Genomic DNA, 15,921 nt, shown 5'->3' with positions numbered 1-15,921 from the left:
TACTGTTTTTACTCGTAGGTTTAGTCGTAGTAGGTGGGCATGTTAGTCGTAGGTAATCGAGGGTAGTCGAAGGTAATTGAAGTTAGGCGAAGGTAGTCGTAGGTAGTCTTCATCATAGTCGAAGGGAGGTCGAAGGAGGTTGTCTTCACTCTCCACTATTCGGTGTCCAATTTTTCCGAAGTTAGTCGTCGCAAGTCAAAGCTGGTCTTCAACATAGTCGAAGGAGGTTGAAGGAGGTCTTCAACACGTCATTTTTTAAAACTCTTCTAAACTCGCCAATTAGGTCGCCCAAGTGGGACCGCCCAACAAAAAGCTTTTCACCGAACGTGACAGAACTAAAAGTGAAACAAACGCAGGCATGTGGGGCTAGTGTAGATGGGACATGTTGGTCAGTGTGGGCAAGTTGGGCTGAAGGGCCTGTTTCCATGCTGTATGACTGTGTGTGTGTGCAGTCACTGTACTAAATGTTCAACACTGCATAATGTACGGTATACGGCGACATCGCTGTATAGTGCACCATTCGCTCCAGTTTAAAGAAATCCTTGCTGGAGGATCTTTCATTATATCTTGAAAGGTGACAAGGATTATATTAACTGTTTATTTAGAGACAAGTCACACGTAACAGGTTTTACAGACAAAATAATACACAATATATTTTTCATTTTAAAAACAATTTGGTCTTCGATCTGAATAAATAAAATGGCAGGCACTTATCCACATAAACACAGGAAGCACACATGCTTACATATTATGGAGAATGTCCAGCAAACTTTAATAGACTGGCAATAATCTCCTGCTAATCCAACATTTGTAGAAAATTTATGGATTTTTTTTTGCCACCCACACAAACATTTAAATAGCATTGACTTTCTATTCAGAAATTATATTTATTAAACAAAATACATTGACATTCTTCTTTGAAGACATGAACCATTCCCCTTCCTGATGTACAGCACATAATGAAATATAACTGACAGTGAATCTCTAACATGGTCTGTTTGCACACAATTTAGAGACATTATTCTGCTCATGGCTACATCTGCCCAGTGCAACACTCTCATCATCTCTTTGTGCCACAGCTTTGATTTGGCTTGATGCACTGAACAAACACCATCTCCTGGGATTCCTTCTGATAGAGAATAGGAAGAATCCTTGGCCGAGGATGCTGTGTTGGAGACAACGCTGGACATTTGGAGTCGGTGAAATTGTTCTGTAATTCAGTGAGACGTGGCGTTTAGGGTCAAACGTACACTCCTTTGGCCCACGATGTCTCTCCATGATGCGGTATCCTTGGAGCCTCCTTCAAACAGATTTTGCACAGTTTATTCGCACTTGATATCATTAAGTGATCAACTATGCAAAATCAGAAAACATTCTGCATCCAATAGAAACTGGTATCAAATATCACAAACATTTCCTTCAGTGGAATCTGAGACTAACATTTCAACTGAGGATCTTGCAGCCTGTTCCAGATCCTTATCATTTCTTGAGGATTCCTGCTGTGGACTAATATCAAGTTTTTATATGCACACGTAACTTGTCTATCTTTTTGCAAAATATCAAAAGTCCTGAAACCCTTGTGTTTCACTGGAGCAAGGCCAAGTTTTCTAAGGCACATTCCAGTGTACACATCATCAATTGGATATAGTGCAACCTGGTATGAGATGTTATGAAGTCTCTTTGCCAAGTATCCAGAGTAGAGGAAGCCACCACCACCTGCATACGGTGGGTACACACCCTCAAACATGCTCTCAGGAACATAATACTTCAGTTTCTTCTCTCGATGAGGCCCTGCATTTGTAATAACATCACCAATAAACAGATCTTTAGCTTTATTCTTATCCAAAGTATCTAAATATTCAAGTATTTGCATCGTGTTTACAAAGACATCATCATCTCCTTTAAAAATGTATTGAATATTGTGGCATGATTTGCTGATCCACTCTAAAAACAACACTTCCTTTAGTGTTAGATTAAAGAAGGTGTCTCGGTAATCCCACAGGAGAATGTCTTTGTGCTGGTTACTCTCGAACTGAAGCATCTCGGATAAGTCGGGAAAGTCATCTGCCTGAGACGACTTGCCCAGTAAAAATATCCGAGCAATGGTCTTGTTTCTGATTGTGGTCTCATTGCCCCACGACTGGCGGATCGCCTGCCGCCTGTCAAAGTGGGACTCCAGTGACTTTATAGCCAGGAGAAGCACAGGGTTATTCTGGCATTTGGCCGGTTGGTCAATGATCAAAGGGTAACTCCTACATCGCAAGTAGGTGAGGAAATCCTTGAAGCGGTCGGGAAGACTATCAAAGTTGTTTATCTCCTCCTTTATACGTGAATTAGGTTCACAGGTGTACATGCTGGTGATGTTTATGTTCCCCATCACGGTTCTATTGTGCAGGGCTGCAGTCACAGGGTTGTACAACTCATCTAGTCGGTGCTGTTCACGATTCCAGTACGGTTTAATCGGAACCACAGATTTCCAAAATCCATCGTCTGCAATGATGAGCTTTTTAGTCGAGTTCTTATCTTCCTGATCGCTCCATGAAATCTCCACCACGATGTAAATGAAGAAGTTGACCATCAGCATAACCCCCACCAGCTTTGTCCGTTTACGTCCCACACTCATTTTCTCATAACTGTAAAACAAAAAAGATATTTACCAAATGCATATGGAATTAGATCTTTTTAATGTATTTTTATTAATTAGAATAGCTACTAAAATGCCGATGGCTAAATGCATAGAAACATAGAAAATAGGTGCAGGAGGAGGCCATTCGGCCCTTCGAGCCAGCACCGCCATTCATTGTGATCATGGCTGATCGTCCCTTATCAATAACCCATGCCTGCCTTCTCCCCATATCATAGAAACATAGAAAATAGGTGCAGGAGCAGGCCATTCGGCCCTTCGAGCCTGCACTGCCATTCAATATGATCATGGCTGATCATTCAACTCAGTATCCTGTACCTGCCTTCTCTCCATACCCCCTGATACCTTTAGCCACAAGGGCCACATTGAACTCCCTCTTAAATATAGCCAATGAACTGGCCTCAACTACCTTCTGTGGCAGAGAATTCCACAGATTCACCACTCTCTGTGTGAAAAATGTTTTTCTCACCTCGGTCCTAAAAGATTTCCCCCTTATCCTTAAACTGTGACCCCTTGTTCTGGACTTCCCCAACATCGGGAACAATCTTCCTGCATCTAGCCTGTCCAACCCCTTAAGAATTTTGTATCCCTTGACTCCACTAGCCCCAAGAGCTCTATCTAACTCTCTCTTAAATCCATCCAGTGATTTAGCCTCCACTGCCCTCTGTGGCAAGGAATTCCACAAATTCACAACTCTATGGGTGAAAAAGTTTTCTCACCTCAGTCTTAAATGACCTCCCCTTTAAAGCATTAATTATTTTATTGATTCTCTCATGGTATGTGGCCAAAACTAAAGCCTCCTCCTTTATATTCCCCCTCTCCCCCCCTTCCCATCCTTTATATCGGCCCTCTACACCATCTTCCAATGAACCCTCTACGTTCCCTGTTTCGATGCAGAGTTTCAACCCGAAACGTCAACCACGTTTTCCCTCCACAGATACTGCCTGACCCAATGAGTTCCTCCAACACTTTGTGATTTGCTCATGGATCCAGCATTTGCAGTTCTTGTGCCTCCACTGTAAATGGAGCGTTACAGAAAACATAGAAAAATAGGTGCAGGAGTAGGCCAGTCGGCCCTTCGAGCCAGCAGCGCCATTCAATATGATCATGACTGATCATAAACGGTTTTCTCCCCATATCCCTTTGATTCCGTTAGCCCTAAGAGCTATATCTAACTCTCTCTTGAAAACATCCAGTGAATTGGCCTCCACTGCCTTCTGTGGCAGAGAATTCAACAGATTCACAACTCCCTGGATGAAAAGGTTTTCCTCATCTCAGTCCTAAATGGCCTACCCCTTATTCTTAAACTGTGACCCCTGGTTCTGGACTCCCCAACATCGGGAACATTTTTCCACAATCTAGCCTGTCCAATCCCTTAAGATGTTATATGTTTCTATAAGATATCCTCTCATCCTTATAAATCCCAGTGAATTTTAGACCAATCGACTCATTCTTTCATCATATGTCAGTCCCGCCAGCCCGGAGATTAACCTCGTGAACCTACACCGCACTCCCTCAATAGCAAGAATGTCCTTCCTCAAATTAGGAAACCAAAATTGCACACAATACTCATGGTCTCACCAGGACCCTATACAACTGCAGTAGGACCTCCTTGCTCCGAAACTCAAATCCTCTCACAATGAAGGCCAACATGCCATTAGCTTTCTTCACTGCCTGCTGTACCTGCATGCTTACTTTCAGTGACTGATGTACAAGCACACCCAGGTCTCGTTGCACCTCCCCTTTTCCTAATCTGACACCATTCAGATAATAATCTGCCTTGCTGTTCTTGCCACCAAAGTGGATAACCTCACATTTATCCATATTATACTGCATTTGAACACTGGCGTGCCACAGGGCTGTGTGCTCAGCCCTCTCCTCTACTCCCTCTTCACCCATGACTGCGTCCCTAAGTATGGCTCCAACGCCATCATAAAATTTGCCGATGACACCACGGTGGTAGGACTGATCAGGGACAACAATGAATCAGCCTACAGGGAGGAGGTCCAGCACCTGGCAGCTTGGTGTACCAACAACAACCTTGTCCTCAATACACAGAAGACGAAGGAAATCATTGTGGAATGCCGGAAGACCAGAGGGGGCAGACACACCCCCATCCACATAAACCGGACCGAGGTGGGGCGCGTCTCCAACTACAAATTCCTCGAGGTACACATCTCTGAGGATCTGTCCTGATCCCTCAACACCGCCAAACTGATTTAAAAGGCGCAGCAGCGCCTCTACTTTCTGAGGAGGCTTAAGAAAGTTCACCTGCCTCCCCAGATCCTGTCCAACTTCTACCGCTGTACCATAGAAAGCATCCGGACCACGTGCTTCACGGTATGGTACAGCAGCTGCACCACAGTTGACAGGAAGTCACTGCAACGGGTGGTGAAAACCGCCCATCACATCATCGGTGCCCCACTCCCTGCCACGGCTGCCTTTCACCGCACACGGTGTCTGAGACGGGCTGGCAAAATCATTAAGGACCCCTCTCACCCCAACCATGGACTATTTGCCCTCATCCCATCAGGGAGGCGGTACAGGAGCCTCAGGTCTCGCACCAGCAGGCTAAGGAACAGCTTCTTCCCCAACACAATTACCCTGCTGAACTCACAGGCCCCGCGCTAGCCCCCCCCCCCCCCCCCTTCTCATCAGTATTATTTATAGTTTATATAATTTACAGTTAAGCTCTTATTCACCAGAATATAGCACATGTCAATCTTTGCACCTTAACAACTATCTGTATATATGTATATGCCTATGTACATGCACCAATATATCCTCATTTGTATATATTGTCATAATCAGCATTTTACTACTTTGTGTTCTGGTTAGATGCAAAACTGCATTTTGTTGTACCTGTACTTGTACTCTGTGCAATTACAATAAAGTTGAATCTAATCCAATCTACAATACAATACCGTTTATTGTCATTTGAATCTCAAATGAAGTTCAAACGCAATTTGGTTTCTGCAGTCATACAAGAAAACAAAAATCTGCCATGCATCTGCCCACTCACCCAACGTATCCAAACCCTGCAGCCTCATAGCATCCTCATCGCAGCTCACACTGCCACCCAGCTTTGTGTCATTCGCAAACTTAGAGATGTCACATTTAATTCCCTCGTCTAAATCATTAATATATATTGTAAATAACTGGGGTCCCAGCACCGAGCCTTGCGGTACCCACTAGTCAGTGCCTGCCATTCTGAAAAGGACTCATTAATCCCTACTCTGTTTCCTGTCTGCCAACCGGTTCTCTATCCATGTTATTACCCTACCCCCAATACTACATGCTCAAATTTTGCACACTAATCTCTTGTGCGGGGCCTTGTCAAAGTCTTTTAGAAAGTCCAGGTACACCACATCCAGATACACCACATCCACTGGATCCATTCTACTTGTTACATCCTCAAAAAATTCAAGAAGATTACTCAAGCATGATTTCCCCTTCATCATGCTGACTTTGACTGATCTGGTCACTGCTTTCCAAATGCGCTGCTATAACATCTTTAACAATCGACTCCAGCATCTTCCCCACTACCGATGTAAGGCTAACTGGTCGATAATTTCCTATTTTCTTCTCTCCCTCCTTTCTTAAAAATTGGAGTTACATTGGCTACCCTCCAGTCCACAGGAACTGATCCAGAATCCAGAGGACATTGGAAGACAAGATCTTGCACAACAAGGTCGCTAACTAATCCTTCCTCATTACACAATACCCAGTCTAGGATGGCCTGCCCTCTAGTCGGTTCCTCTACATATTGGTTTAAAAACCCATCCCGTATACATTCCAGGAAATCCTCCTCCTCAGCACTGTTACCAATTTGGTTGGCCCAATCTATATGTAGGTTAAAGTCACCCATGATAACGCTGTACCTTTGCTACACACATCCCTAATTTCCTGCTCGATGCTATCCCCAACCTCCCCATTGTTGTTTCTATGCAAAGTAAACAGAGAGAGATTAAAGTATGGTTCTGACCTATAGGCTGCAACATAGAGAATTGTAATAGCGCTTTCTCACGGGGCGACTTGACGCAAGAGTTAACAAGAGTTGAACATCGTGGGAACCTCGTGCGATAACCGTACGGCATTCGTGGACCACCGTGGACCACCGTGGCGCTAACGGCAGGTAATCGTGTAACTTGGTGACTCGGGAGAAAATTCAAGCAAGTTTGAATTTCTCCAAGAGTGACTTGTACACTTGTGGTTGAACATTGAAACATTATATGGACGTAGTGGCCAGTGCGATATCCGTAATAACTCTTGCGTTTACCGTGGGAACTCCTGCGAACGGTGAACCCGGAAGCTGGACAGAGGGGACAGAAGGTGAGTAAAATTTGTCTTCTGTGGGATTGAATTTAAAAAATAAAGATTTGCATCCGCATATGGACATCAACTTATTCATGAGTTATGTTAATGAGATTCAAGAAAATAACTATAATCTTTACATAGAAACATAGAAACATAGAAATTAGGTGCAGGAGTAGGCCATTCGGCCCTTCGAGCCTGCACCGCCATTCAATATGATCATGGCTGATCATCCAACTCAGTATCCCGAACCTGCCTTCTCTCCATACCCCCTGATCCCTTTAGCCACAAGGGCCACATCTAACTCCCTCTTAAATATAGCCAATGAACTGGCCTCGACTACCCTCTGTGGCAGAGAATTCCACAGATTCACCACTCTCTGTGTGAAAAAAGTTCTTCTCATCTCGGTTTTAAAGGATTTCCCCCTTATCCTTAAGCTGTGACCCCTTGTCCTGGACTTCCCCAACATCGGGAGCAATCTTCCTGCATCTAGCCTGTCCAACCCCTTAAGAATTTTGTAAGTTTCTATAAGATCCCCTCTCAATCTCCTAAATTCTAGAGAGTATAAACCAAGTCTATCCAGTCTTTCTTCATAAGACAGTCCTGACATCCCAGGAATCAGTCTGGTGAACCTTCTCTGCACTCCCTCTATGGCAATAATGTCCTTCCTCAGATTTGGAGACCAAAACTGTACGCAATACTCCAGGTGTGGTCTCACCAAGACCCTGTACAACTGCAGTAGAACCTCACTGCTCCTATACTCAAATCCTTTTGCTATGAAAGCTAACATACCATTCGCTTTCTTCACTGCCTGCTGCACCTGCATGCCTACTTTGAATGACTGGTGTACCATGACACCCAGGTCTCGCTGCATCTCCCCTTTTCCTAGTCGGCCACCATTTAGATAATAGTCTGCTTTCCTGTTTTTGCCACCAAAATGGATAACCTCACATTTATCCACATTATATTGCATCAGCCAAACATTTGCCCACTCACCCAGCCTATCCAAGTCACCTTGCAGTCTCCTAGCATCCTCCTCACAGCTAACCCTGCCCCCCAGCTTAGTGTCATCCGCAAACTTGGAGATATTGCCTTCAATTCCTTCATCCAGATCATTAATATATATTGTAAATAGCTGGGGTCCCAGCACTGAGCCTTGCGGTACCCCACTAGTCACTGCCCGCCATTGTGAAAAGGATCCGTTTACTCCTACTCTTTGCTTCCTGTTTGCCAGCCAGTTCTCTTTCCACATCAATACTGAACCCCCAATGCCGTGTGCTTTAAGTTTGTATACTAATCTCTTATGTGGGACCTTGTCGAAAGCCTTCTGGAAGTCCAGATACACCACATCCACTGGTTCTCCCCTATCCACGCTACTAGTTACATCCTCGAAAAATTCTATAAGATTCGTCAGACATGATTTACCTTTTGTAAATCCATGCTGACTTTGTCCAATGATTTCACCACTTTCCAAATGTGCTGCTATCCCATCTTTAATAACTGACTCTAGCAGTTTCCCCACTACCGATGTTAGACTAACTGGTCTGTAATTCCCCGTTTTCTCTCTCCCTCCCTTCTTAAAAAGTGGGGTTACGTTTACTACCCGCCAATCCTCAGGAACTACTCCAGAATCTAAAGAGTTTTGAAAGATTATTACTAATGCATCCACTATTTCTGGAGCTACTTCCTTAAGTACTCTGGGATGCAGCCTATCTGGCCCTGGGGATTTATCGGCCTTTAATCCATTCAATTTACCCAACACCACTTCCCGGCTAACCTGGATTTCACTCAATTCCTCCAACTCCTTTGACCCACAGTCCCCTGCTATTTCCGGCAGATTATTTATGTCTTCCTTAGTGAAGACGGAACCAAAGTAGTTATTCAATTGGTCTGCCATATCCTTGTTCCCCATGATCAACTCACCTGTTTCTGACTGCAAGGTACCTACATTTGTTTTAACTAATCTCTTTCTTTTCACATATCTATAAAAACTTTTGCAGTCAGTTTTTATGTTCCCTGCCAGTTTTCTTTCATAATCTATTTTTCCTTTCCTAATTAAGCCCTTTGTCCTCCTCTGCTGGTCTCTGAATTTCTCCCAGTCCTCCGGTATGCTGCTTTTTCTGGCTAATTTGTATGCATCATCCTTCGCTTTGATACTATCCCTGATTTCCCTTGTTATCCACGGATGCACTACCTTCCCTGATTTATTCTTTTGCCAAACTGGGATGAACAATTTTTGTAGTTCATCCATGCAGTCTTTAAATGTCTTCCATTGCATATCCACCGTCAACCCTTTTAGAATTAATTGCCAGTCAATCTTGGCCAATTCACATCTCATACCCTCAAAGTTACCTTTCTTTAAGTTCAGAACCATTGTTTCTGAATTAACAATGTCACTCTCCATCCTAATGAAGAACTCAACCATATTATGGTCACTCTTGCCCAAGGGGGCACGTACAACAAGACTGCTAACTAACCCTTCCTCATTACTCAATACCCAGTCTAAAATAGCCTGCTCTCTCGTTGGTTCCTCTACATGTTGATTTAGATAACTATCCTGCATACATTCCAAGAAATCCTCTTCCTCAGCACCCCTGCCAATTTGATTCACCCAATCTATATGTAGATTGAAGTCACCCATTATAACTGTTTTGCCTTTGTCGCACGCATTTCTAATTTCCTGTTTGATACCATCTCCAACTTCACTACTACTGTTAGGTGGCCTGTACACAACACCCACCAGCGTTTTCTGCCCCTTAGTGTTTCGCAGCTCTACCCATACCGATTCCACATCCTCCAAACTAATGTCCTTCCTTTCCATTGCGTTAATCTCCTCTCTAATCAGCAACGCTACCCCACCTCCTTTTCCTTTCTCTCTATCCCTCCTGAATATTGAATATCCCTGGATGTTCAGCTCCCAGCCTTGGTCACCCTGGAGCCATGTCTCCGTGATCCCAACTATATCATAGTCATTAATAGCTATCTGCACATTCAACTCATCCACCTTATTACGAATGCTCCTTGCATTGAGACACAAAGCCTTCAGGCTTGTTTTTACAACACTCTTACCCCTTATACAATTTTGTTGAAAAGTGGCCCTTTTTGATTTTTGCCCTGGATTTTCCGGCCTGCCACTTTTACTTTTCACCTTGCTACCTATTGCTTCTACCCTCATTTTACACCCCTCTGTCTCTACGCTCACACATTTAAGAAACCCTTTCCCTTTAACTCCATCCTCCACTAGCCCATTCGACACCCCACCCCCCTTATTCAGTTTAAAACCACCCGTGTAGCAGTGGCAAACCTGCCTGCCAGAATGCTGGTCCCACACCTGTTAAGATGCAATCCGTCCCTTTTGTACAGTTCCCCCTTACCCCAAAACAGATCCCAGTGATCTAAGAATCTAAATCCCTGCCCCGTGCACCAGTTCCTCAGCCACACGTTCAGGTCCCGTATCTCCCTGTTCCTGCTCTCGCCAGCACGAGGAACTGGAAGCAAACCGGAGATAACAACCCTGGAGGTCCTGCTTTTCAGCATTTTTCCGAGCTCTCTAAAGTTAAAAGGGACTTTACTGAAAGGTTGCGCATTTTTATGGTCCGTGAGAAATTTTTCACATGTACTTCTTTGAGAGATACAGGTCGGAGTCCTCGCCGACTAGCGATCGATGCCTTTCCGAAGCAGGGTCCGGAACGCGACCAATCAATGTTCTCCAGAGACCCGTGTAAAGGAGTGAACTGCACATGCTGGTTTAAACCGAAGACAGACACAAAAAGCTGGAGTAACTCAGCGAGTCAAGCAGCATCTCTGGAGAAAAATAGGTGATGTTTCGGGACGAGACACATCTTCAGACTCAATTCCGCTTAGGATGTCTGAAGAAGGGTTCCGATTCGAATCGCCACCTATTCTTTTTCTCCAGAGATGCTGCCTGACCCGCTGACTTACTCCAGCTTTTTATGTTTTTCTTCCCAGATCTGACTTACCTGCTGAGTTACACCAACATTTTGTGTCCTTTTGTGCGTATTAACCAGCATCTGCAGTTCCTTTAGACATTACCTAACCTCAGATTTTAGAGATATAGCGCCTAAACATGCCCTTCGGCCCACCGAGTCCGCGCCAACCACCTAGTCTTATACACTCCAGGGACAATTTTACAATGTTACCGAAGCCGATTAACTTACAAACCTGTAATCTCTGAAGTGTGAGAGGAAACCGGTGCACTCGGAGAAAACCCACGCGGTCACAGGGAGAACATACAAACTCCATACAGACTGCACCCATGGTCAGGATCGAACTCTGGGGCTGTGAGGCAGCAACTCTACCACTGTGCCGCATGTAGTCAGATTTAATAAATTGCTGGTGTTGCTTCCAAAGACAGAGGCATTGATAATATTAGATCAGAATTGCATCTTTCCGCTAATAGAGTCAATTATTAGTCAATTAATAATAGAATCAATTATTGTTGGTGACATTTCACCTACGAATATCAGACTATTTTCGCAGAGGTAAGGGCCAATTAGGCATAGCAAAAGGTATGAACACTTTTAAACATTTTTTTCCGACTATTTTGTCAAATGCAAATACAGGGAGAATGATCAAAGTGCTCACATGGCTCACTCTGTTAGAAGCGTTCTGAGTTTAAATGTTCCGTGTATTCCTTCTTAAAGTATAAATTTTTGTGTGGCCAGGGGTGCGATTGAGAACAGCTGGGAAAGGGCGGAGGGGGCGTCACGAATAACAGCGTTTCCCTGGCCATATTATGGCCCATTCCCCAACCGTAACATTAATCAAGCTCTGTCTAACTCCGCCTTCACACCATCCCCCTGTGACATGGGTTAGTCATCGCTGGGCGGGCTGTGGGACGAATGGCCTGCCAACGGGAGTCAGAGACTTGACACTGAGATCCATTGTTCAGGAAGGAACTGCGGATGCTGGTTTTTACCGAAGATAGACACAAACGCCACCTGTTCATTTTCTCCAGATATGTTGCCTGACCCATTGAGTTACTCCAACATTTTGTGTCTGTGTTCACTATGAACATTGAATTATTTAATTTTAGGTAACTTACACTCTCTCTCTCTCCCCCGCCCACCCCCTCCTGCCCCCCCCCCCCCCTCCCCCATGCAGTAAATGTCGATTAACCAGTCCAAGGTTTGCAACGATGGTTCCATCTTGGGATCACACTATCCCTAGCCAACAATTGGCCTATCAGGGAACCAAATATAGACATAAAGTGCTGGAGTGACTCAGTGGGTCAGGCAGCATCTCTGGAGGAAAGGGTTAGGTGACATTTCGGGTCGGGGCCCCTATTCAAAATACCCTGCTGAGGTCATCTGTTGTTGGCCCTGATTTGTCCCGGTCTTTTCTTGCTTCCAGTTCCCCCCTACAATCATCCCGAAGAAGTGTCCCGACCAAAAATGGAATCTATTCCTTTTCTCCAGAGATGCTGCTTGGTCCGCTGAGTTACTCAAGCATTTTGTGTCTAACTTGCTGATTCAGACAGTTTTTGATTATCAAAGATTCTGCGCTGACTCTTTCTCTGAAACACACGTTGGAAATTTAAACTTGGGCGCAACTAACATCGTCTTTATCGTCAGTCTACCGTGGGAACTCTTTAACTCAGCGGGCAGGCAGCAGTTGATTGTTGCTCCCTTCAGTTTCCCAGGGGGTCGTGACGGGACTGGAGTTGGGAGGGAAAGGTGGGGGAGTCGAGGGAGAGGAGGGGAGACAGATGGGGGTGTCTTCATTTACTGGCGGCGGGTGTCTGTCACTGAAACAGGCAGGTGAGATTTCACATCCACCTTGTGTGTGCCTCTCTCTCTCTCCCTCCCTCCCTCTCACACAGGCTGAGAGACTCTGCCTCTGTGAGTGTACGTCTCTTTCTCCCCCTCTCCCACACACAGTAAGACCGAGGTACTGTGCTCAGTCCATCTGTGTCTCCCACATACACAGTAAAACTCTGCTTTGTGTGTGTATATACGTCTCCCCTCATTTCTCTCTCTCCCCCCCACCCCTCTCTTTCTCCCCCTCCCCCACCTCTCTCTTTCTCCCCCCACACACAATAAGACCGATGTATTCTGCTTAGTATCTCTTCGCTCCCACACACACAGATAGACCAAGGTCATGTGCGCTCTTTCTCTTCCGCCAGTCACCCCGAAGTACATCACACTGCCTCTGTGCCTCTCTCTCTGTCTCTCTCCCCCTCTCTCCTAAGTAATGTGGCATCTTCCTGCAGTAAAGTCATGGCATTAGTACAGGCATGTCTCCAAATGAGCCAATTCAACCAAGGGAGGATATTTATAGTGTGTGAAAAAAAAAGTGACATCATTTGTGCCACGTGATGATTTAACAACACTTCACAGTTCACAATGTTCATTCAAGATTTAACGGGAAAGCTCGGGAGACGGACAAGTCACTCGCACAAATAACAGAAATGCCGAGTACCGTGGGAACTCTTTATCTACCCCCCCGTTATATCGTGTGATATCGTGCTAGACCACGACCACTTCACTCTGGTTACATCTTGCGTCAAGTCGCCCCGTGAGAAAGCGCTTTAAGGTAGCATGCATCACTCAAGAGCAACCCTGGAGCAGACCGCATCCCATGGAGAAATCCAACAGAATATCACTAGTTCAGCTCGGGCAAACAGAAGCTTGGATGGCTTCTGAAGGGGATAGGGGGAGAAACCCACTTAAGGACATCAACAAGTTATCTACAAGAGGGGAGCCACTGCAGCCTCCATTAGAGTGAACCACTTCTTTATATTGCTGTGGATTAGATCTGTCCGAAAATTACAATCTTCTGAAAATTAAAACAAACTAAAATAGAAACTCGGGGAATTTTTTTTTTAATTAAAAAGAAAATTGGTCTATAATTGTCGAATGGATTTAATGGAAGAACAATTATAAATCTCCTTTAATTCACTGAAATACAAATGGCATTATGTGCATCTATCTGCCTAAACCCAGTTTTACAATTGTCCTCCCCTTTCCCATTAACTAAATGCTGTAAATATTGGCTTGTATTAAATATTACAAATATCCTTAATTACTTTTCAACCGATTGATGTGAAAGTTGCCAGCAGATAAGAACAGTTCAGTCTGTCACCACGTTGACCAAACAATACCAACATTATTTGTTGTGCCAAGTAACAGCTCTGAACACTTCTCAAATAAAGCTTTAAGTTGTGAAAATTGCAGCAAATATGACAAAATAGATGTTGCAGGTGAGAATGTGGCATTTACACAATAACAGGCACTGCTCTTCTGTGCTCACAACCGTTCTGCTCAGAAACCAACGCGGTAATGATGGAACTAATGGCCCTGTCCCACGGTACGAGTTCATTCCAAGAGCTCCCCCGAGTTTAAAAAAAAAATCAAACTCGTGGTAAGCACGAAGAATGAACGTAGCGGGTACGTCGGAGCTCGGGGACGTCTCTTAGCGGCTCGTAACGCTAACGCAGGTACTCGGGAAGACTCGCTAATGGCAGGTAAGCAAGGGAAGACTCGTGAAGATTTTTCAACATGTTGAAAAATGTCCACGAGAGTCCCGAGTACCGACGAGCGGCCATTAACGTAAATCTCCGAGTTCGAATCAGGGCAAACTCGGGAGAGCTCTTGGACTGAACTCGTACCGTGGGACAGGGCCACAAAGCTTCAAAATGAAAGTTAAATAATAAATATAGTGCAGTGCCGGCTCTTGGGAATTATATTCACTTTCAGTCTTACATGATGCATGGTGGACACAATATTGTCACGAGAGTAACACAGCGGGACAGTCAGCATCTATGGAGAGAAGGAATGGGTGACGTTTCGAGTCGAGACCCTTCTTCAGACTGATGTCAGGGGAGTGGGCGGGACAGAGATAGAATGTAGTCGGAGACAGTAACACTGGTGGGAGAACTGGGAAGGATTTAATTCATAATCTTTCAGTTAAGGTGCCTTTAGAAAAGTGCATTCATAATATATTGAAACGTTATATAGATTGAATGTTGATTTTGTTCGTTCGGAAACCTGATCTTAAATCTGAACTGCAGAAAGCATGAAGAGATCAAAGCTGATTGAGGTGCAGGGCAGTGTGACAGTGCAATGGCAAACAGTGAACGATTTAATGCAGAATCTACAACCTGAAATATCCTTTAAGGCAGTGGTTCCTGTAATGTATATAATGTAATTAGCATATGTTATGTCTAGTGCGAGGGGACGCATGCACTGGAGGAGACTCATGGTGGCATCCTACAATAAAGAAGCTGGTTAGTTTACTCCTGTATCTGAGAGTTCTTTTCAGTCAGTTCCAAGTACCTCAAAATACACTACAGTTCCCAACCTTTTTTAGTTCATGGTCCCCTTGGGCTCTTTAATTTTTCTGTGGCCCCCCCCCCTGAAATTTTGGGGCCATATGGCCCCAGGTTGGGAATCACTGCTTTAAGGCACAAATGCCTGGCCAACATGATAACGTTTCTGATGTTTGATAAAAGTTCTAAGATTGTCAAACAATAATTGCACTTTTCGTCATTCAGAACAGCTGCAGAATACGAGAGGAACTTGGAGGAACGAGAGGGGCATGAATCAGACTGTAGGATTCCCTCGCATCGCTGCCCAGTCCCACAATCATACAATGGAAAAACTAGAGGCAGCAGGGACAAGACTAACAAAAGATTAAAACCTTTATCAGTATCGGCACCGTGGTACGGAGACACTTCAAACAGCAAGCCGAGTACAAATATGGGGCAGCGTGAGTAAGCAGTCATATGAAACACCTCAAGTTGTGGACAGCGATTACTGAACTTGGAAGAGGGGATGTTCACCATGTCATTGACCATGTTTCTAAAGAGGATCATGTCAGACCATCAGAGGCACTGGAAATGCGATCATCTCCAGGGAAAGAAATCCAATGGCCATGTCTCTGTGCCAGGCATCAATCAGCATGAACCTCCTCCTCCCAGCAGCCACAGAGCAGTCTCCCAG

The 15,921-nt window shown here is 44.6% G+C and overlaps 1 protein-coding gene across 3 annotated transcripts in view; it reads right to left on the bottom strand.

Moving 5' to 3' along the window:
* Positions 1 to 584: 584 nt before the first annotated feature.
* b3gnt2 (UDP-GlcNAc:betaGal beta-1,3-N-acetylglucosaminyltransferase 2) overlaps positions 585 to 15,921 on the bottom strand; it is a 43,047-nt gene continuing 27,710 nt past the window's right edge. For all 3 annotated transcript variants that reach the window (XM_033026300.1, XM_033026302.1, XM_033026303.1), the window contains exon 2: positions 585 to 2,633. In XM_033026300.1, the coding sequence (XP_032882191.1) occupies positions 1,436 to 2,623 (1,188 nt within the window). In that variant the 5' untranslated portion in view covers positions 2,624 to 2,633 and the 3' untranslated portion in view covers positions 585 to 1,435. The remainder of the gene's footprint in view (positions 2,634 to 15,921) is intronic.

This window comes from Amblyraja radiata, chromosome 8 (assembly GCF_010909765.2).
Source record: "Amblyraja radiata isolate CabotCenter1 chromosome 8, sAmbRad1.1.pri, whole genome shotgun sequence".
NCBI lineage: Eukaryota > Metazoa > Chordata > Chondrichthyes > Rajiformes > Rajidae > Amblyraja > Amblyraja radiata.
This window is presented reverse-complemented; position numbering and strand designations above follow the sequence as displayed.